Genomic DNA, 22786 nt, shown 5'->3' with positions numbered 1-22786 from the left:
CAATGATGTAATTGATTACCTTGCTGGGTTCTACCATTTAGAGGGTTTCCTTTGGAATAATGCTTTGTTTGTTTTTCTTTAAAGTAGCTTTTTGAGTTATCTTGTTTCACATTGTTTATTTTGCAGACTCTTTCATTATGTAGACGAGTTTGTAAAAGTTTTTTAGATTACTCATTTTATTCTTGTTTCTCTGTTTAGACTTTGTTTTTGTTTTTCTACCTGTTTAATTGTGGCTTGGTCCACTCAAGTGCATGTGTGTTTCCACTTGGTTATATAAGCACTGAGCTCTTTGAAGCTCAGGAAATGGTTGTCAGAGTGAAAAGTCCTGATTAAAAGACAACAGAAATCTGGAACTGGTGGCTGAAACTGTTTCTTTGGTCATCTTGCTGATCCTCAACCAAACTAGTTCACAAGAACTACTTTCACATTTTTTACTCAAGTAAAAAAGTATTCAGAAAAAAGGCTACTTGAATACTGAGTAACTGATGGATAATAACATCAGATTTAATGTTTATAAAATAGACTATAAAACAGACTTTATGTACAAGTTCTGTCATTTTAAAGACTCAAATGCATAAAGATTAAAAATAAATGTAATAAATAATCAAGAAGAAAATCATGCAGAACAAATACTTCTACCATTTTTTTCAACATAAAACTTAGAAACCCGAACCTATTTAGAGATTTTATTCAAGTAGGAATAGCGGTGCTTTACGAATATTACTCAAGTAAACGAAAGAAGTAAACTTCTCCCTTGTTACTCAAGTAAATGTAACTGAGTAAATATAACTAATTACTACCCACCTCTGGTTTGTGGGGGTGAGTTAAAACTAAATTGTGTCTTTTAAATTGGTTTTATTATATCTGTAGAAGTATTTGTATTTTTTTTCTGCCTAGATCCTAATTATCTTAATTGGATTGTTATGATTGTGCTCACAAGCGTCAATAATAATGATATGCTGCCATCTAGTGGTTATATTTTTAAAACGTAGACAAGTAGGTCAACATTATACCTCCACCAAGGAGGTTAGATTTTTTGGAGTTTGTGTGTTTGCCTGTACAAACACACAAACAGAATAACTTTAAAAGTTATAAACAGTTTTTTATTACATTTTTTACCACAGGCGCACCTCATCCCAAGGGACAACCTGCTAAATGTTGGTGGTGATCCAAATCATCATCCAGATACAAGATTTTTTAAAGGATTATTTAACATTGTGAGATTGTGATTTATGGAGGAAAAAGGCATTCCAAACATGTTAGCATCAAGCCATAGCCATGTCTGTTTTAGAGACTAGCTCTCTTGTTTTAATGACCTTCTGCTCCTCCATTAATGAGGGGACCCCTCGGGCACGTAAAAAGTTGCCTAATTCACTGGCCAGCTCAAACAACTCACATCTTTGTCAGTGAAGCTGATTGCTCCCACATCTCTTCCTTCATGGTGCCCATCTACATTAAGATCCAAAATTCTGAGATTAATCTCAGAATTCTGGCTTTTTTCTCAGAATTCTGACTTTTTTCCCATGTTAAACTGAAATAAAATTAAAAAATCAGTTAACTTTTTTTTTTTCCAGTGGCCCTAATCCTCTTCCGTACATCAGGCTCCTCTCCTAAAAACGAAAAAATGTATAAGTAAGCTTTTAAGCGTTAGTAAATCAAGAGAATTTGTAGGCGTAGGCTACTTAATAAACACAAAAGGCAGAATGGTTTCTGTTGTAGATTATAACGTAATGAGCCTTTATTCAACTGTTTCATTAAAAAACAAATGTTATCAATTTGTTTATAGAATATAAATAATTTATTAACTTAATTTTGTGAATTGAATTAAGTTTTGATGGTATTCAAACCTGGGTATATAGGATCACCTTCAATGGCAGGTGTCATGCGCATCATCACCATGCATTCAGGTGAAAGGACTGTGCGCTGCAGCCGTCAGCCTACAGATCCTCCTCTGGTCTGTGCTTAGTGAGCACTGCGCCTTCCTGAAGGACCAGCTGTGTGGGAACGGGACGTTGTCAAAGATCTGATCTGGTCCCATCTGGAGCTGCTCCTCCGGTTTCACTGCGGGGCGCCTGCGTGCGTCAGGATCAGCGGGCCCGCAGCCCCGCAGCGGCCGCCTCCAGCAGGGGAATAAGGTTCCCAAGCAGCTAAAGGAGATACTTTCATGATCCTCAGGGATTGAGGATTTTGTGGAATACTTGTGAAAGGTAAAACTCCACACTCCTTTTGGTGTTGTGCATGAAGTTGCAGGTTAAACGGCTGCAGATTTTAAATCCTGTCTTGGAAGTTATTTTGATTATTGGGGAAGCTGGACACATATGATCAAGCCTCAGTTTCACAGTAGAAAGCAGCATAAATAGTGTTTATTTCTGTAAAAGTGGGTTTTAAATGTGGGCTGTTATTTTCTCTCAGCTCAAAAGTGACCGTTTCCTGCAAAGAAACTATTCTATCTGAAAGTGTGTTTTTTTATTGGGAAGATTAGAATTATAGGCCTATATCTGTTTTTTGAATTGAAAACCTTAAGAGATTGTGCGCGTTTTTTTTTTTATCTCAATATGGCTGCTTGTAGGTATTCCAACACCTGTAAATCAGTTTAGTCTAATTTTAGGATGAGGGTTTTTAAAGCAGTGCTCATATGTGCATGTAGGAGTTGTGGAAAATGTTTTTTTTTTTCAAGATAATGTATAAAAAAGATAATTTTACTCAGGTTTTTGTCTTTACTCAGCAGATGAATGATCAGCTCTCTTTAGGCCTATTGTTAAAAGACTTTGCAATCTTGTATATCCCTTTTGATGCCTCCCAGAGGCAAAGTGTTATTTTTAGTTTATGCTCTCATGGCAAATTGGCAAGATCCCTTGATGCCGTGGATGATAAGTAACCATTTCTCTGCCATTAGTCCACTTTACATGGAGATGACCTGCGTCCATGCAGGCAGAGCAGATCTCTGGAGGTGGTGGAGGACGTGGAGACTGGAGTTCATTTTAGATCCTGTCAGCAGAGAATCTTGATCTTATATAACAGGATGGGCTCCTGGGGACCCAGCGGTAGGCTGGATGAAGAACACCTTTAGATTCTCGATGTGAGTTGAATCCTTAAATTGGATTTACATATTAAGGAATTGGCTTTTTTCAGCTTTTTCTTCAGGTCAGTGTATGTAAATGTGCACATGTCTGTTGTCTTCTCCTGCCTGAGTGTGTTTGTGCGTCTTGCATCACATGTTCTTGGACGCAGAAGGTGTCGGTTTTGAGTTTCATTCACCAAGTGAGTCCATGTGACTGCTTGGCTGGGACCCTGTATTTTAAGAGAGGAAACATAAGGTTAACATAACTGTTACACTTTCTTAATAAATGATCTATTTCTTTTTAAGTAACTCCATAGTCAAATTTTCAAGTATTTGTTCAAACACGAGCAGCTCATTTTTGATGGTCTGTTTTTCCAGAGCTAATAGCTCCCTATGGTCCCTTGCAAGATAGATAGATTGAATATTCTCCATATCACTTCCAAATCTCAAATGTCCGCTCAGTCAGTGCAAAGGCCAAATGGGTTGGTTTGAGACAGAAGTTTTTATAGAGGCTTGTGGGTATTGGTGTATTACATCCAAAACTCTGTGACATAGAGTGGTTTAAAAAGTATTCATACCCCTTGAGACACAGCAATCATGCAGAGGAAATAGTTCAAAGTGGATGAGACCAAAGTTCAACCTACTGGGCTCCATGAACACAATAGCCTGAGGTGGAAAACTAGCACTGCACATCATCTTTAGCTTATCATAACCTTTGTCAAGCAAACAGACCGAGAAGCAACTGTTGGATTCACTCTTTACAGATGCTCTCCATCCCAATCTCACTAAGCTGGAGCTCTGTTGTTTGGATGATAGAAAAAAAATTCCACTTGCAAAAATGGTACAAAGTTACTTGAAAAAGACTGAAAGAAATAATTGTTGTGAAATTCTACAAAAATCCCAATAAAAAAATATTTTCTATTGAGACAGTGTGGCTGAGTTAAGTCATGTGTCAGAGATTTACATAAAAACTCATAGTTTGGCAAACTTTTCTACACATGTCCAAAGATCTGCATCATAGTCGCATAAAATTATATTTGAATATTAGTTGTACAGTAAGTCAGCTTGTAAGACCCAGAAACCCTGATCTCACCTCTATGAACTGACACTGGCTTGTGATAAAAGCCAAAAAGCTGGTTGGGCTTGTTTCCGGAGGCGAATATTGGCATTCACATTCCACTGTTGGCTAATGTGACGAAGAAGTGTCTTCATTACCCCGTCTATATCCTCAGCTAGAATGTCACAGGTCATATTGGTCTTCGTTGACATGCAAGATGATATATATATTACTCTCAGGGAAGGCTTCTGAAGTCTCGCTTTTCTCTCCATCATCCTCGGTTTCACAGTTTTCCACCAATCCCCAGTTTGGCTGACTGATACGTAATCTGAAAAAGTGCACCAGCAGAACAAGGATGAGCAGCCATCTGCATCAAGACAAACCAGTAGTATTTCTATACGAAGAGAAATTAATGATTAAGGAGAGTAAAAACAAAAGAATGACAAAAAAAGATAATTAAGTGCTCTGTTAGGCTCACCCTGTAGCGACAGGACTGTAGAGACAGTTCCTGTGCTTTCAAAGAAAAAAACAAACAGAAAACAGATCAGAATATGGAGCTCTAAAATCAAATATAAAAACAATTAAAAAAAGTAAAATAATGCACATATTTCAAAAAATCCTAAACAACTTTAAAAGGTACAGTGTCCTGCAAAAACATTAAAAAACTTACGTTTTATTTCTCTTGTAAAAACACAAACTCCTGGATGTTTAAATAGCTTTGTTTAGCAAAATTATCTTTTGTTTACAAAAGACAATATGATGTTTGTGCCATGCTTCAATATTTCCCCCCTCTTACTACTTAAAACCAAAAAAAAAAAGTTATCTCAAGCTTTTGCAGCCTCTAATACGGTTTTCTTTCTTGTATTTAGGCGCATCCTTTGTACCATTAATAATGACCATTTTGCACATTCCTTCTCAGAACTGTAAGGATATACAAAAATACCACAGGTATGTCATCAAAGAAATACCTGTTTGTGCCGTTTTGTTATCAAAGAAATGTTTAGACTGAAAGAATTATTGTCTAATATATTCTGTGTGTGATGAACTTGCATTTTAAGTAGGGATGCACGATATTGGGATTTTGGCCGATATCCGATATGCCGATATTTTAAAACTCATGTAGCCGATAACCGATATCGATACCGATGTTAAAGCTGGACAAAAATAAGTAGTCATTGAAAATAGCAGTTTTGTTATCCATTTCTGACACTTTGAAAAATAATATACTGAAATATGTTTTCATATGCTGATATCAAATTGATTTTTAAAAACGCGGTATTGATCTATTTTACTTTCAAAATCTCGTGAAATTTCATCGTTCTGTTACAAACTCTCGTGACATTTTGCAAATTCTTGTGAGATTTTGTTAGTAAAATAGATCGATACCGCGTCAATATATCAACATATAAAAATATGGCAAAATTTAGTGAATTTTCGGGGGATTTCGTAGCATAATGATGACATATAGCAATATTTCATTAGTAAAAGAGATTGATATGGTGTTTTTAAATGGCAATATATCAGCATATGAAGATAATGTGATATTTTAATGTATCAATATTTTTTCCCTCATCTTTAGAAGTTTTTAAGTCTGTAAAAAAGAAGTTTAAAAAAAAAATACTTTAGAAACTCAGAAGCTGATCAAATATCGGGTTAAATATCTGTGGGGTGGCTGATGTCCGATATTCAGTTTTAAGGCCGATACAGGCCGATACCGATAGGGGGCCGATTATATCGTGCAACCCTAATTTTAAGTGCTTATTTTAAATCTAGCCAGTTAAAAAGACTCCTCTGTCAGCAGATCCTCACAACTTACACAAATTACATTCCCCAAAAAGCTAACAACAATAAAGTGATGGAAACACAGATGTAAAACAGAAGAGACATTTTTCACAGTTTTCACTGCAATTTTAACCCATATTTTTGACATTGCAATATTTTCTCAAATCTTTCAGCCCTACAGCATGATACTGCCACCACCATGTTTCAAAGTCAGGGTGATGTAAAAGTGATTCATTTTGCACTGACCTTAAAGGAATAGTACACCCAAAACATGATTAGCCTTCATTTTCTACTCACCCCCATGCTGAACAACACCCTGAAGTACTTTTTTGATATCTCAAATGCATCTGGAGATCTGGCAGGCTTCTTGCTGTCTGCTGACATTCAAATAATGGAGGTCTATGGCGCCCGAGACAGAAAGGTCCATAAAAGTCCACAAAAAACGTGTCAATATTCCTCCATACTGGTCGTCCAATGTATTCCAAGTGTCCTGAGTGGGTAGCATCCAGAATTTACTCGAAACAAAGTCATTTAGAATGTTTTTAGAGCATAAACAGTAGTGTATAGGATTTCCTGAAAGCGCGCACATGCGCAATCACGACGCTACGGAAGCCGGCAGACCAAACCAGATGAAAGTGCGCATTCAGCGTCTGCTCTTCCAATAATGCAAGCGTAGAAGAAGAAATGTGCTGTTTACCTGTGCAAAGAAAGAAACAACGAAAGAAAAATGTCTGAGGACTTCAGTGTTGAGGAAGAGCATGAGTTCTTTGCCGAGCTGAATGCGCTGGTTTGGTCTGCCGGCTTCCGTAGCGTCTTGATCGCGCATGTGCGCGCTTTCAGGAAATCCTATACACTACAGTTTATGCTCTAAAAACATTCTAAATGACTTCGTTTCGAGTAAATTCTGGATGCTACCCACTCAGGACACTTGGAATACATTGGACGAGCAGTATGTAGGAATATTGAAACGTTTTTTGTGGACTTTTATGGACCTTTCTGCCTCGGGCACCATAGACCTCCATTATTTGAATGTCAGCAGACAGCAAGAAGCCTCCCAGATCTCTAGATGCATTTGAGATATCAAAAAAGTACTCCAGAGTGTTGTTCAGCATGGGGGTGAGTAGAAAATGAAGGCTAATCATGTTTTGGGTGTACTATTCCTTTAAACTATGCAAATAATTAGGTGACTTTTGAAGCTGTTTGGTTGAGCTTGCATTATTTCAAAAGTATCCAAGTGCTCCTTTAAACCATGCATTTTTTAAATTCTGCTTCACTGTTATATGTAGTTTTTTGCGATTATATAACATAACATCTACAAACAATACACTGAAGTTACTTGTAATGCTACAAAAATCGGAAACTATTCAAGGTTAGAGCTAAAATAGCAATCTAGTGAACAGAAAGGGAAATGGGATTTTGTTACCAACCTTTAGACCTTTGGAAACCTGGACCTCTACATTAATTGCTTTTTATAAGTGGTAAGAACAAAATTAGACCTATTGTCACCAAATACCTTTTTATTCTGATTAGTGTTTAAGGTAAAAATAAAAAACTAGCAGCTGTTAGCAGATAAAGAAATAATGTAATGATTTTTATGGATTTTTTTTTTTCATTGGTAGCAAGTTGTTAACTGGCAGTTGTCTGGATTTTAACTCATCATTTGATATATCTAAAGCTGCAGGTTTATCACCCACAGCTTGAAACAGTTTTTTTTTGCAGAAGGTGCAATCTGAAATTAGCATGACAGGGTTTTATGTTTTTTGAAATTATGTGCCTCCCAGTGGAGTTTAGAGTTTTAAACATACAGAAAAAGGGAACAGAACTACGTAACTCCTTCTGTGTAGTTATTTTCTTCTTTTTTGTGAGGAAGCTTTTATCTTGATATGTTTTTGGTAGCATCATGAGGTTTGGCTCTGGCTATATTTAGATCGGGTTCAATAAATCTTCAGTAATTGGCTGGAGGGTGAAAAGAGAATTAAGAAGCTCGAATAGAATGTACAATATTAAAAGTGGAGTACTATCTGGCAGACTTAGAGTTTTGTTTATACTTGTCAGTCTATTCAAAAGTTGTTATTTAAGTTTTTCTATGTTTACATGTTTAGTCCATCAAGCCTTCTGTTTCTGCATGTTTTCCTGTTTAATCAGTACTGTTCCTGTACCTGTTCCCTTATGTCAGATCCGCTCTTACATACATGCTGCTGTTTCAGATCAAGTCCAGTTTTCTAAATTCTCCCTATTAAAAAAAATCTTTTTTTAATATGCTGCAGCCTCCTCAGTTTTGAATTTGGGTCTTGGACCAAGCCGAATCATGACAAGTGTACTGGAACTGTTATATAAAAATCAATTGGAGAAAAAAAAAAACACAGATGATTTTTTTCATTGATTTCTACTTGCAGGGGGCAGAAAAGCATCTGACAAGCTGCTGCACTTCTAGGTAGTTCCACTATCAGCAGAATATGAACTGAATAGCAAAGGGTTTTTTGTTTTTAAGCAAGAGAACAATTCTTCTTGTAGATTTTTTTTCCTTGCACAAATATTTGGGATCTAAAAAATGATATTTCAAGCTAAATTATCAACAAGTCATGTAAAACATGTAGAGGAAGTAGATACTATTATCTTGTTGTTCCTGCAAGTTCCACAAAATTCATGTTTACAGTTTTTTTCACATTTAGAAAACAAAAGAAGAAGGTTCTGATTGTGTCGTGAAACCACACAGATCGTCCCAGTATTCAAGGCAATTCTGACAGAGGGAAGTTTCAAAACATTTAATGACAAAAATAATAAAACAGAACAGAACAAAAACGCAGGCTGCTGTGGATCTGCGAAGATGTGGCGGCTGCTGGGGGGGGGGGTGAGGCACCACCCAATCACTAGGATCCAGCCTATGGACTGCCAAACAAGCTGCGGCGCAGAGTGTCCCCGATACAGCAACCTCAGTGAGCAGGCAGGAATCCGGTCCAGGTCAGGGGAAACAGATCAGACAAGACAGTTATGGGGTCCAGGAGTTCCGATCCAAACAGGAACAGACAGATCCAGGAATCCACAGTGTTAAAAAAGGTCCAGAGTTCCATGAGTCCAGCAGTGAGCTGAGACAGACACAATCCGATGGGGATAGGCAAGCTCAGTGGTTGAGACACAGAGACACGAACATGATACCAGGAAATCTGCAGAACTTTAAACTGGTCTCCACCTAGGAGCCAGGCTTACGGGGCTTTAAAACTGACCTCCCTCGCATTCCGAGCCGAAACCCTAAGGGGACAAAAGAGAAGGAAGACAAACCCCAAACCCTCAATCCACTGGCCTCCAGGAATGGGAACAGAAACCAGGGACTTAACTAAAACTCAAAAACAAACATGAACAACTGACACGAAAACATAACACAAATAAACTAAGAATAATGCTCTATGGCTGGGCTGAACCGTATATATAGCAGAGGGAGCAGGTGAATAAGAGGAGTGATAATTAGAGAGCGGGGAGGGAACAGCAGGTGAATGAACTGAGTAATCAGATCAGCTACTGGGGATGCGATCATGACAGATTGAGCATTATTTTCTAGCACCTTTCAGAAATCAGGGTAAGCCCCATGTTTGAATCAATAACAGCTTACCAGAAACTTTAAGAAAAAGAATATGAACATTTTGAAGCTTGAAAGGTTCAGCTTTCTAAAAGACGCTTCGCCTCTCATCCAATTGGCTTCTCCAGTTCTAACTAGTGTTGGGGAGGACCAGAGGTTTGTCCACTGTTTAGGTATCTATACTTTACTCCATTACTTATTTTTGTTCCTACTTCTGGCTTCTACTCATTACATTTTCACACACGTTTCTGTACTTTCTATTCCTTACATTTTAAAACAAATGTTACTCGTTATTCTTAGCTTCAGTTTAATGTTTATTAATAATTATTTCCCGTCATGTGCGCCATCCAATGCAGACCATTGGCACCATCCAATTCTAGTGCAAACTAGTGTAATTGGATGAGTCATAACGCAAACACTCCTTGGTTAGCTAAAGGAAATCATCAGAAGCCAGCAGGTGTTCTTCAAACTGCTAACGTGAATTGTCTATGCCATGCTACAATGTCGGATTAAAAATTTTTTTTTTTGAAATGTCTGAAAAGTCAGACACAGGCGAGAGTGTATCGGGAGACCCTCATCCTTGGTTCTATCTCAAAGACTTTTTCGAAATAGTCGAAAAATGTAGCTTTCAATTCATGTAGTGGCATCTTGCTGTTTACTTTATACTTACTTAAGTAGTTTTTGGAGCACATACTTTTTCCCTTTTCCTTGAGAAAAGAGGTAAAGTTGATACTTTAAATTTTACCAGAATGTTTTTAAACTGCGGTATCTATACTTCTACTTGAGTAACTAATGTGTGAACTTTTGACACCACTGGGGAGCGGTGGGATTATTATACTGTAGGTGTGGCAAAGAATTAGGCGGAACAAAAGGTGGCTCTGAGCCGCCACACAGTGATATGGCTCAACACAGGAGGGACAATTCATCAGGACAGGACTCAGCTGTTCATCTACAGCTAAGGCCGAAGGCTAAAGGACATTTGTTTGAGGAAAGCCATGTCCATATTCTGGCCAAGGAAGACAGATGGGCGAGGTGTTAAGGAAGCCTTCTTTGTTAACCTGGAAAAAAACATCTATTAACAGAGGAGGTGTCTTAGCCTTTCACCTACTTACTAAGCATTATTAGGAACAATACTCAAAAGATTACCTTTCACCTGCACTCACCTGACTCACACTGCAATGATGCATGTGACCAAAACCACTCTGACGAGGAAGTTAAGGACCCATCAGAACCCCCTAACAACCATTAACCCTCTAGCTGACCTCCATGGTTAATCCAGTTGGAGGGATTAGAGCCACCTTTTGTTCCTCCTAATTCTTTGTTACACCTACAGTATATTAATATCAGTGCTCCCCACCACTAGTTAGAACTGAAGAGACCTCTTTGATGAGAGGAGTAACGTCTTCTACAACTTCAAGCCCAGTTGCCTAAACTGAAACTTTCAGGACTGACCATGTCCTGGATGCAGGGGGGGATTTACCATTAGGCAATACTAGGCAGTTGCCTAGGGCCCCAAGTTCCTGGGGGCCCCATAAAATATATATTTTTAATATATATTTGTGCACATTAATTATGTTTTTGATCAAACTATAATATTAAGTGTGTCTCTGCCCCCCTTCAGTGTCCACCACATTGGATCAGTCCATTTGCTGCAAATGTTCAGAAAGGTCCAAACAGACAGCAGCAAACCAGTTGAAAACAAACAATGCGAAGAGCAGTGTTGCCAATTTAGTGCTTTTGTTGCTATATTTAGCAATAGTGCTTTTATTCCAGAAAAGCACCTAGTGCCAAATCTAGCGACTTTTTTTCTGTTAGTGGAGACTTTGGCGACAACATATAAAAGCAGCAAACTCTGCTCCCCAGAGCAAGTAGATTGGTAACCCCGCCTCCTGCTCTCCTCTATCTTGTCTGCTGTCATGATTCATGCAGCTATTATTTCATCCACATGAAAAAATGGAGAACAGATAAGCAGATCATTGCTTGTCTACAGTGCCTCTTTGGAAACACAGGAAGGAGCAATCGACTAAGTGAGCTTAGTGATTGGAAAAAATTCTTCCATTCCTTTTGAGACAGCATGAAAAGTGAGCTCAGTACAAAACATGGAAAGGAAAACAACAAGAAAAGGGACAAGAAGAGAGGGACGAAACCTGCAGAATGGATGTCTATTCTATTAACATCTCTGTATCTCTATAATGGGTCAATTCAGAGGGCCCCATGCCTGTTTTTGCCTAGGGCCTCAAATTTCCTAAACCCGCCCCTGTCTGGATGAATAAGAATCTTCAAAGAAACATCATTTTCATGATGGGTATTTTACAGCTCTTGATATGATTCTTCAGTTCATATTCATGCACTGGACTTTTGTTTATTTACTTCCAAAATAACCATATGTCCTTACCTTGGGACATTACCAAATTATAAATATCCAATTCCATTAGGCACTAAAGTACAAAGTGTGTGATCTCCACAGATATTAGATATCAACATTTCTTGAGGAACAAATTTAACATGATTGGCAAAACCTTTTCCAACGAAGAAAAGTAACTTCCACCCTTGGCTGCAGACAAGACAAGTGTCAAATGATTGGACTTTTGACGCTTTTAGTTATGAGATCGTTAAATATGGACATTTGATGGCTTCAGCAGTCACATTTTTAATGTAATATAATCACTAAATGTTCCCTTTAAGCCAAAGAGAAACACATCTACTTTCCATTGAGAATGGTGGGTCCTGCAGCCCCCAGAGTGGGAGTTTTGAAAGTGAATGATGTGAAGGGTGCAGGGAAGGAAATAATGGAGTTTGGACTCACTAGTCTTTATTATAGCTGATCTTTTCTGCATACAATAAAGCAGTAGTAAATGGAACTAGGATCATATATGTGCTGGGTAAGTATGAGAGGCAGCCTTCATGAGTGAAAGGGGTTAAAACTTTATTTTTGGAAAGATAGCCGTAAGTGTCGGATGTGGCGGAGGGTAGGTCTCTGAAGTGTCGGTAAGCTGACAGAGGCAGTAGCTAGGTGTGCTCGGGGTCCTGTGTAACCGAGGAGGAAGTAGAGAAGAGTCAGTAAGTTAAGCTGGCATGCTGTCCTGTTTATCGGAGGGATGTGAGACGCAGAGCGAGGTAGGAATGAGCAGACTCATCGGGCCTCTGTAACACGATGCTCCATCCTGATTGCCTGTAGCAGCTGTGCAGTCAGCGTATGCGTCTTTGCACAGGATGCATGATTCTGTGTTTAAGTGAGATGTTTCAGTACAATCATGTGTGTAACCAGGTGTATGTGGGTCTGTCTCATAATCTTGACTGATTTGTGTTCTTTCTAAATATGCAAATAGTTTGTTCTGGTGATGCAGGGTCAATTATATTTCTTGGATACTTTGGCTGATTTACGTTCTGTACAGGTTGGTGTGTTTTAGAGATTTTTTAAAGGAAACAAGATTTAACCATATGTAACGTAAAATTTCTAACACATTTAGTGTGAATTTCTCCAATCAATATTTTTGAAAGTTTAAAACTTAATCTCAAATTTGCCCTTAATATTACCTCCAGCCTGTCAGATTAGGGAACAGCGAAAATAAGTTTGTGCTTTTTTTCTGCTACTATACATTAACAATATTAGTTGTTACTTGAATAATTTATATTCCTTACCGAGTAAAAATAAATAAATGTAAATTAGAGTAAAGGTAAGGAAATCATGAATTAATTTCTTGGCCCTTTTTTCTAAAGCAGAAATAAACGACTCCAGCCATTAACTAAGGGGCTCCCCTGAAGTTGGAGACCCCTGGAGTGACATTTATCCGGAACCACGGTTAAGACTAAAAGGGTATTAGTTTTGTTAGTAATCAGAACAACAAAACTAATTGCAACATTTGATGCAGAATTACTGGCACCTCTGATTGCGTTGCATAGAAATGCTGTCAAAGAAATTGTTATTGTGGCAATGTAATGATGTCTGTTTTTTATGTCTCACTGAAATGTTTAAAGAGCAGGAAATTGGTTCTGTAAAGTTCTTAAATTTGATGTTTACCGCGCTGCAGGAACTCTGTCGATAATAAAGAAGAAACTTAGATATAAAAGGAGAGCTGGATCCAGGCCAAAATGAGCTGCCGATCACAAAGAACACACAAACCTATGTTACATTTCTAAAACGTGTCCTGGTGCAATATTCTATGGACTTTTGAGACAAAGTTTAGCTTTTTTAAGAGGTGTGAGTAGGTTTAACACTAAAAGAGTACTTGAGAAAAAGGAATTCAGGGCCAACGTCAGAATGGTGGAAGGGTGTCAGAAAACTTGACGTAACTGATGGATCCAAGAGATAAGAAATCTGATAGAAAATGTAAAGTAATTGTTTTGTGAAGTTACACTTGACTGCATATGCATCATGCAATAAAATATTAGTTGCTCAATGAAAAAAAGCAAAACACAATTTAGGTTTTAGAAACGTACATCATGATTTTTAATTGGGCAAATTATAGGGCCTAGCTGCTTTTTCTTTACATTTTATGGGGTCAAAAATATCGACAGCTGTGCTGCATCCTTCAGCTTTGTGGCCATTGTCACTTGACTTAAATGCATTTGGATGATAAGGGGCACAATTGGGACTATAGCCGTATAGAAAAGAACTACACAAAAACAGATGTTACACAAATGTAGCAAACGGCTGAAGCTCTCCGTTAAAAAATGCAAAATTCATTAAGGTGTATACATTAGCATGTGTCAGTTGGATGGGCTGTACTTACACTGTAGGGGTCTTGTTATGCAGAAAACTGTTGGCAACTGTATAGTTACTAAGGTAGAAGGTTCCTTTGGTAAACAGAATATCAATGGGAAGCATTCAGCCTAATGATAATAATAATTGGACTTTATTGATCTCACATTGGAGAAATGTATCTCTGCATTTAACCCATCCCCTTTGGGGAGCAGTGGGCTGCCATTATGTGGCACCCAGGGAGCAGTGTGGGGTTAAGGGTCTTGCTCAAGAACCCAGAGTGGAGGCTGTGGGAATGGAACCATGTACAGGTGCTGGTCATAAAATTAGAATATCATGAAAAAGTAGATTGATTTCAGTAATTCCATTTAAAAAGTGAAACTTGTATATTATATTCATACATTACATACAAACTCATATATTTCAGATGTTTATTTTGTTTAATTTTGATGATTACAAATGACAACAAATGAAAATCTCAAATTCATCATATCAGAAAATTAGAATATTGTGAAAAGGTTCAAAATTGATGGCCCCTGGTGCCACACTCTAATCAGCTAATTAACTCAAACCACCTGCAAAAGCCTTTAAATGGTCTTTCAGTCTAGTTCTATAGGCTACACAATCATGGGGAAGACTGCTGACTTGACAGTTGTCCAAAAGATGACCATCGACACCTTGCACAAGGAGGGCAAGACACAAAAGGTCATCGCTAAAGAGGCTGGCTGTTCACAGAGCTCAGTGTCCAAGCACATTAATAGAGAGGCGAAGGGAAGGAAAAGATGTGGTCGAAAAAAGTGTACAAGCAAGAGAGATAACCGCACCCTGGAGAGGATTGTGAAACAAAACCCATTCAAAAATGTGGGGGAGATTCACAAAGAGTGGACTGCAGCTGGAGTGAGTGCTTCAAGAACCACCACACACAGACGTATGAAAGACATGGGTTTCTTCTGTCGCATTCCTTGTGTCAAGCCACTCTTGAACCACAGACAGCGTCAGAAGCGTCTTGCCTGGGCTAAAGAGAAACAGGACTGGACTGCTGGTGAGTGGTCCAAAGTCATGTTCTCTGATGAAAGTAAATTTTGCATTTCCTTTGGAAATCAAGGTCCCAGAGTCTGGAGGAAAAGAAGAGAGGCACTTCATCCACGTTGCTTGAAGTCCAGTGTAAAGTTTCCACAGTCAGTGATGGTTTGGGGTGCCATGTCATCTGCTGGTGTTGGCCCATTGTGTTTTCTGAGGTCCAGGGTCAACGCAGCCACATACCAGGAAGTTTTAGAGCACTTCATGCTTCCTGCAGCTGACCAACTTTTTGGAGATGCAGATTTCATTTTCCAACAGGACTTGGCACCTGCACACAGTGCCAAAGCTACCAGTACCTGGTTGAAGGACCATGGTATCCCTGTTCTTAATTGGCCAGCAAACTCTCCTGACCTTAACCCCATAGAAAATCTATGGGGTATTGTGAAGAAGAAGATGCAATACACCAGACCCAACAATTCAGAAGAGCTAAAAGCCACTATTAGAGCAACCTGGGCTATCATAACACCTGAGCAGTGCCACAGACTGATCGACTCCATGCCACGCCGCATTGCTGCAGTAATACAGGCCAAAGGAGGCCCAACTAAATACTGAGTGCTGTACATGCTCATACTTTTCATGTTCATACTTTTCAGTTGGCCAACATTTCTATAAATCCTTTGTTTTTATTGGTCTTCAGTAATATTCTAATTTTCTGATATGATGAATTTGAGATTTTCATTTGTTGTCATTTGTAATCATCAAAATTAAACAAAATAAACATCTGAAATATATGAGTTTGTATGTAATGTATGAATATAATATACAAGTTTCACTTTTTAAATGGAATTACTGAAATCAATCTACTTTTTCATGATATTCTAATTTTATGACCAGCACCTGTACTTGCAACCTTCTCAGAGCACAAGCCCACTGCTCTAACCCACTAGGCCAATGCTCACCTCTTTCTTCCTTCTTAAATATTGTCATTAATAGTCAGGCAGCATTATCATGGCTATCAATGACCGACTCCACTCTGGTTTAAGTGTCCTTCCCCCTTGGTTTCAATTAAGTGGTAGGAGTGCATTTTCATTTGAGCAACTCTGCACGTTTGGACTTAGATCCCCTCAGGGTTGCATCATCATACTAAAGTAGTGTCCTTGTAGGACTCATATATATATATATATATATATATATATATAAAAGAAAAAGTTTGTAATGCCAGTATGCATGTAATTGCAAAAGATAAACGTACAGCAAAACCACATCACCTTTCAGAGGAAAATTTCTAAAGAAGGGGTAAGTAACATATAACTTTATTTAGATGTTAGCAAGAGAACTTAATTTTTAAAAATGACTGTCTTCAGGTGAACGTTTTGATCATGATCAACTGAATGCACTCTCTGCCATTTGTCTCCCACGCTACACTGCTCTGGCAGTTGTATTTCATGGGCAGAGAGGAGGTAAGCGCTGAGTGGCAGCTATTAACATGGACACACATGCAGCCGACCAGGTTTGCAAACAAGAGACTGGAGAAAAACACAGAGAGAAGATATTTCTTCTAAAAAGATAGCCTTTTTTTTGCTTTTTGCTTAATGCTTATTGCTCCTTTAAATCGGATTCATTAGCTTTAAGGGGGGTAATGAAAAAAATGTATGCTTGAAAACCCTCAGTGTAGCAGGATGCAGAAAGCAGAATAGGCTGAATTTCCTCCATGGTGAGATAAAAAACTCATTGTCATTATCAAAAACTCTTGATGGAAAGTTATTCCTTTTATTAGGTTTTGGTAATTTTTATATTTTATGGCATGGTTGTCTTGGAAAGATGGAAAGCTGTTCTTTAAGACAGCTGACCTCTCTGGATTTGGTTGAGAAGCAGGTCTTCTCTAAGCCTCATCCAGATGACCAAGCGCTTCACCTTATCTCCAAGGCAAGCTCATTTTGGCCGCTTGTATGCAGGATCTTGTTCATAATGTCATGATTCAGATTTCAAGACCATAGTTGAGGGTAGGACACATGCCACTTTGGCTCTGCATACCACCAGCTCTCTCTTCACCACAACAGACCAGTGCAGCATCCCCATTATAGTAGCAGCTGCACAGATCCATCTGTCCATCACCAACTCCTTTCTATTCTCACCCCTGAACAGGACCTAAAGTACTTGACTTCTTCCACTTGAGGCAGGAATTCTCTTCACACTTGAAAAGGACAAGCCATCAATTTCAGGCCCTATGACCATCCATGCAGCAGCCTGCTTGGCACACAATCCTGGCTCACTTGCTTGCTGCCTCAGGAGTCACACTAGCTAATGAGGCTTGATATAACTTATTCTTTAGCCTGACAACATCCCTTAATGCCAGTGGCCACCACCACGTTCGGGGGTTGCCGCTGCAAGAGGCACAGCAGATCTTACGGCCACAGCTCCATCAACAATAGAGCCTGGTCTTGCTGAGTCTGTCAGGCTTCCTCCTCTTCCTGCATATCAAGCTAACCTTGTAGTGATCAGGGGACACCCTGGAGTCTCAGACATGTGGCCGAAATAAATCATTGACCCGTGGCCTAGGGGTTTATGTTGTCCAGTTGACTTCCTAGTGAATTAAAATTGTGTTCATTGTGGACCATCTATGATTTGAGCAGGGAATTCTTCCCCTTACAGGAAATCTGTAAGAAAGAAAAAATTTTGTAGGTATGGGCGTGTTTATAGCACAGATTATTTTTCTTAGGGAAATGAACATAAACCTTATTTGGCATATTCTCTTTCCCATTCTGCAGCACAATTTAGAAATACCTGGTTTTGGTTGCATGGTATTTATACCCAGTATGCCAATTTGTTACTAATAATTGTGAAGACACTGACTCACTTTAAACTGCTGGTACATATAAAGAAAACAATATCTAGTTGATTTAGTGTTTCAATCTTAAAAATTGGAGTTATGAAAGCATGTGTTTGTATTTTTGGTTTAATAACTAAAGATATGTTTGCTACAGATAGTTGCAACTCTAAATGTTGGACAAGAATATGTTTAATTCTTCATGCTTACTTCCAGCTCTATCTAGGGAATACCCGGCGTGGTCATCTCCCTTCGCGATGCAAAGATGGCGAGCCTGCTCCCTCCTCCAGGCATTAAGGTTTTCCGTCCATTCACCCAGAAGTCACTGGCGGAAATCAAGAGGCTCGCGGAGGAAAGAAAAGAATCCACAGAAGGCCATGACAAGGGAGAACCAGTGGGTCCACACCGTGATCTGGAAGCTGGAAAAAGTCTGCCCCAAATCTATGGAGACCCTCCTCCAGAACTCTTAAATACGCCTCTGGAGGACCTGGACCCCTTCTACAAAGCCCAGAATGTGTGTTTCAGTCCATTTAAGTCCAACCAAAAAAACGATGTCCATAACAATATCAAGAATGGTGGACATGGACTTGTTTTAACAGAGAATCTGTTTGTTTTCTCCAGACATTTGTCGTGATCAGCAAAGGGAATACCATCTACAGGTTCAACGCTGAGCCGGCTTGTTACATTCTCAGCCCCTTTAGTGTGATCAGGAGGGGAGCAATCAAAATTCTCATACATTCATATCCTTTTCTGTAATAATCTAACATTTTGACATTTTTCACTCATTTTGACAAACGCTGAAGGTCTTTGATGTAATTTCCTTAATCCTTACTTAAATTATTTAGCATGTTCATCATGATTACCATTCTGTCAAACTGTGTATTCATGACGATGAGTAACCCACCAGCATGGAGTAAAACTGTTGAGTAAGTGGATTTATTCAATTCAATTGATGTATTTGATTACTTAGGCTGCTGCTTGTTCTTATATCTGATAAGTCGTCTTTTTCAGGTATGTCTTTACGGGAATCTATACTTTTGAGGCAACAGTCAAAGTGTTGTCGAGAGGTTTCTGTATTGGTTCTTTTACATTCCTTCGAGATCCATGGAACTGGCTGGATTTCATGGTGATCAGCATGGCGTAAGTACCATAAGTAGACTTTAACAACAGTTTAAAAGAGTTTTTCCTCTATTATTCTGAATATTGGCAGCCTTTTCATTTCATTTACTTGACAACGTTTGTAACCTGTGTTTGGTTAAAAAAAAAGAAAAAAAAAAGTTGAAAAGTGAAATTTCAGCCTTAATGCTATACCAACTGAAAATAACCAATTCTGGTACACATAAGTTTAATAATAGTAGATTTTACAGGCATCGTCTACAGGGACATCCAGTTAGACACAGAAAATGTGAAAACTATCTATCCACTAAAAAAAATGTCTTACTTTTATCTTAGAACATTTATAAAATGCTAATATCAAAGATTAAACCAACTAACATAAAAAAAATGCATATTTAGAAAAACAATTATCTCTGTAAAAAGGAGGAAAATAACTATCAAGGCCAACTTTGCCGATATGCAAAGAAATAAAAGCCCTCTTCACTAAATCATGAATGTACAGAGATTAAGCATTTTTGAACACATGTTAAAATTTACCTGTAGAATTAGAAATTACTTTAATAGAATCTGACTGAAAGCAGTTCATATGATACAAAACAGGGGAACCAGGTACGGATCCTGGTTGCGGCAGGATGCCTACATGTAGGTTATTATTTATAGTCAAATTTGAACACACACACAGATTGGTAAACATCAAGGAGGCAACATCTTCTAAGAAACAAAATCACTCCCAAAAAAGCACATCAGACTAGAAACATAAAGTAATTTACATCCATAAGTCCGAAAAGAGTTATCCACATGTTTCATGGTTTCTCCATTTGTGAAAAAAAAAACAGGAAACAGTCAGAAGCCAGCCTGCATATTTTAACCCTAGAGAACATTAATAACCAATTCAGGGGTTAAGAAAAAAAACTTAAATTGTTTCTGCACACTGATTGTCTGGTCTTGGATAGTCTCTTTTATTGTATGTTGAACACTGATATTGATTATAGGCAGTTGTTTGAAAATCTGCCCTGCTGTTTTGAATCAGCGGTATTTTCTAGTGCCTAGTGATAAAACAGCAATAAAAAGCTATTGGTACAAATCTGACAAGCAAAATTAGGTGATTTTCTTATTTCTTGTTGAAATCCAACAAAGAATTCTGGTGTTTGGTATCTTCTATGTTAAATCTAATCTGTGTCAAACTACCAAACTATATGGTTGGGTATGTAAGCTTTGTAGTGTATGAAGTGATAACATGCTGGGGAATTTAAATGAACAGAAATTGTGGTTTGATATGATGATTAATCCTTCAATTGTAATTCAACATAACATGACACAATTTAATAAGATAGGATGCAATGAAACACTAGGAGTTGAGGATAAAGGACGGAAAACAAGCCAGGGGGTGATTTTGTGACAGCATAAGAGGGATTTTGAAATTGATGCAGGGAAAGTAACCAATATGTTTAGTCATGATTCCTGTACATTTGTAAATACAACTTAAGTTCACAACAAAAGGAAGAAAATCAGTGTAGAAGACTAGAAGAAGTTATTGCTCTTTGAATCAAGTTTTACTAATCATCAGTCAAAACTTTCCAACCATTGCTGCTTCTGGTAGGAGATTCATACTACATAATTTGTATCTTACTAAAATTAACTTTGCAATGATTTCTGTTATATATTGCAAAAAGTAAAACTATTAAAACATTATTGGAAATTATGCCTTTTGTAATTTTATTCTGTTGTGTTATTACTATTTTCTTAAATCTCTTCTAGGTACGTCACTGAGTTTGTTGACCTTGGCAATGTGTCAGCCCTCAGGACATTTCGAGTACTTCGAGCCCTAAAAACAATTACCGTAATACCTGGTAAACTAACTTCTTTAATTCTTAACTTGTCTTTATTTCTGAGAACTATTTAGATGTTTCTTATCCAGCAACATTATGTGATTGTGTTTTTTTTTTCTAGGTCTAAAAACGATTGTCGGCGCTTTAATCCAGTCTGTGAAAAAAATGGGGGACGTCATGGTACTGACCGTCTTTGCCCTTGCAGTTTTTGCCCTCGTCGGCCTTCAGCTTTTCATGGGAAACCTGCGTCAAAAATGCGTGCGATGGCCCATTCCGTTAAACGAGACAGTGTTAGGAGTTTTCAACTCTACCTCTGCTTTTAACGACCCAATGTACTTCAACTTTACTGTGGATGTCAATGCGTCGTTATACTCTAACAGTACTTTTGATTTTAAGGAGTATATTGAAAACCCAGGTATGCTTGTCTTTTGTTTTAGTCATTATTCCAAAGGAAATGCTGCTTCACAATAGAGTTAACTTTATTATTCTCTTTACCTACAGACAATCAGTATTTTATTGAAGGCAGCCGTGATGCTCTGATTTGTGGCAACAGCTCTGATGCTGGGTATGCTTTTGTTTTCCTGCAAATGTTTGGCAAATCTGTCAAACTTTGTAAAATGAAATTCTATTTTAATAAAATCAAATCAGAAATGTGCAAGAAAATATTGATTGTCATTGGCTAACTTTTTTCCCTGTTGATAGAAAGTGCCCTGAAGGATTCACGTGTATGAAGGCTGGAGGGAATCCTAACTATGGTTACACCAGTTATGACTCCTTTGGATGGGCCTTCCTCGCTCTGTTCCGACTCATGACGCAGGACTTCTGGGAGAACCTTTTTCAACTGGTTGGAACTTAATTCATGTTGTTTTTCTTTGTGGCTTATGATTATAGTTGATTATATTTATAAGTGAGAACATTTTGTTAAGTTCTTGTAGCTTCTTTTCTCGTAAAAACAGACTTTACGAGCAGCTGGTAGGACATACATGCTGTTCTTCGTGGTGGTTATCTTCTTGGGCTCCTTCTACCTCATCAACCTCATCCTGGCTGTGGTTGCCATGGCTTATTATGAGCAGAATCAAGCAACTCAACTAGAGGCCATCGAAAAAGAGAAAGAGTTCCAGCAGCTTTTAGAACAGCTCAGAAATCAAGAACAGGTAACTGCAGCAAGACATATTCCTCTAAAACATTAACTATAGATTTTTTCCAGAAGGTAAAAATAGATCCATGAAGAGCCATAGTATATTTTCAATAAACTGTGTCCTTTAGTTCTCTCACCTAGCCACTTTTTTCAGAAACACCTTGATATTAACATGTTGGATCCTGATTTGAATACTAAAAGGAGTATTTATTGTGCATTTGGCCTTTTGGCAGAATTATGACTTAATATAAATGATAACAGACGAACTCAAAATGACTAAAACCTGCTTAAATTAACACATTTGCCTGGCCCAATTTTTTTGTTTTTTTGTTTTTGTTTAAATTTTTCAAAATTACATTCTTTACCTACTTGTGGACCCATTTGCCAGAAAGCAACTGGGTTTGTTAGAGAGAACTAGCCTGCAGGTAAATATTAAGTATAATTAACACTTAACTATGTCTGCAACCTCTTTAGACACAACATAATTCTGTAAAATTATCCATACAGTAGGTCTGGGGTATCGCAGCCAGCGCTAATCACAATAATGTTAATATTAATATAACTATTTCATACATCAGATTGTTAATGTATTGCTGCATTAAAACTCTTCCTTTTATCTGACACACCACTCCTGTAACTTCATCTCATTCAGCAACACATCTATTTCTGCCTGGGTGAAA

At 38.1% G+C, this 22786-nt stretch overlaps 1 protein-coding gene across 1 annotated transcript; it reads left to right on the top strand.

Annotated features, from left to right (window-relative positions):
• The first annotated feature begins 1964 nt into the window (after nucleotides 1-1964).
• Nucleotides 1965-22064, top strand: LOC119791103 (sodium channel protein type 4 subunit alpha A-like). Its single transcript, XM_038296971.1, has 10 exons — nucleotides 1965-2207; nucleotides 18240-18537; nucleotides 18645-18763; nucleotides 18860-18949; nucleotides 19035-19163; nucleotides 20898-20989; nucleotides 21090-21383; nucleotides 21470-21533; nucleotides 21675-21812; nucleotides 21925-22064. Exons 2-9 carry the CDS (start codon nucleotides 18289-18291, stop codon nucleotides 21697-21699), a joined length of 1062 nt encoding a protein of 353 aa, XP_038152899.1. The 5' UTR covers nucleotides 1965-2207; nucleotides 18240-18288; the 3' UTR covers nucleotides 21700-21812; nucleotides 21925-22064.
• The last annotated feature ends 722 nt before the right edge of the window (nucleotides 22065-22786 follow it).

This window comes from Cyprinodon tularosa, unplaced genomic scaffold (genome assembly GCF_016077235.1).
Source record: "Cyprinodon tularosa strain WSP-4 unplaced genomic scaffold, ASM1607723v1 ctg38, whole genome shotgun sequence".
Taxonomy (NCBI): domain Eukaryota; kingdom Metazoa; phylum Chordata; class Actinopteri; order Cyprinodontiformes; family Cyprinodontidae; genus Cyprinodon; species Cyprinodon tularosa.
Note: the sequence above shows the minus strand (reverse complement) of the source record. Positions and strands in the feature narration are given on the sequence as shown.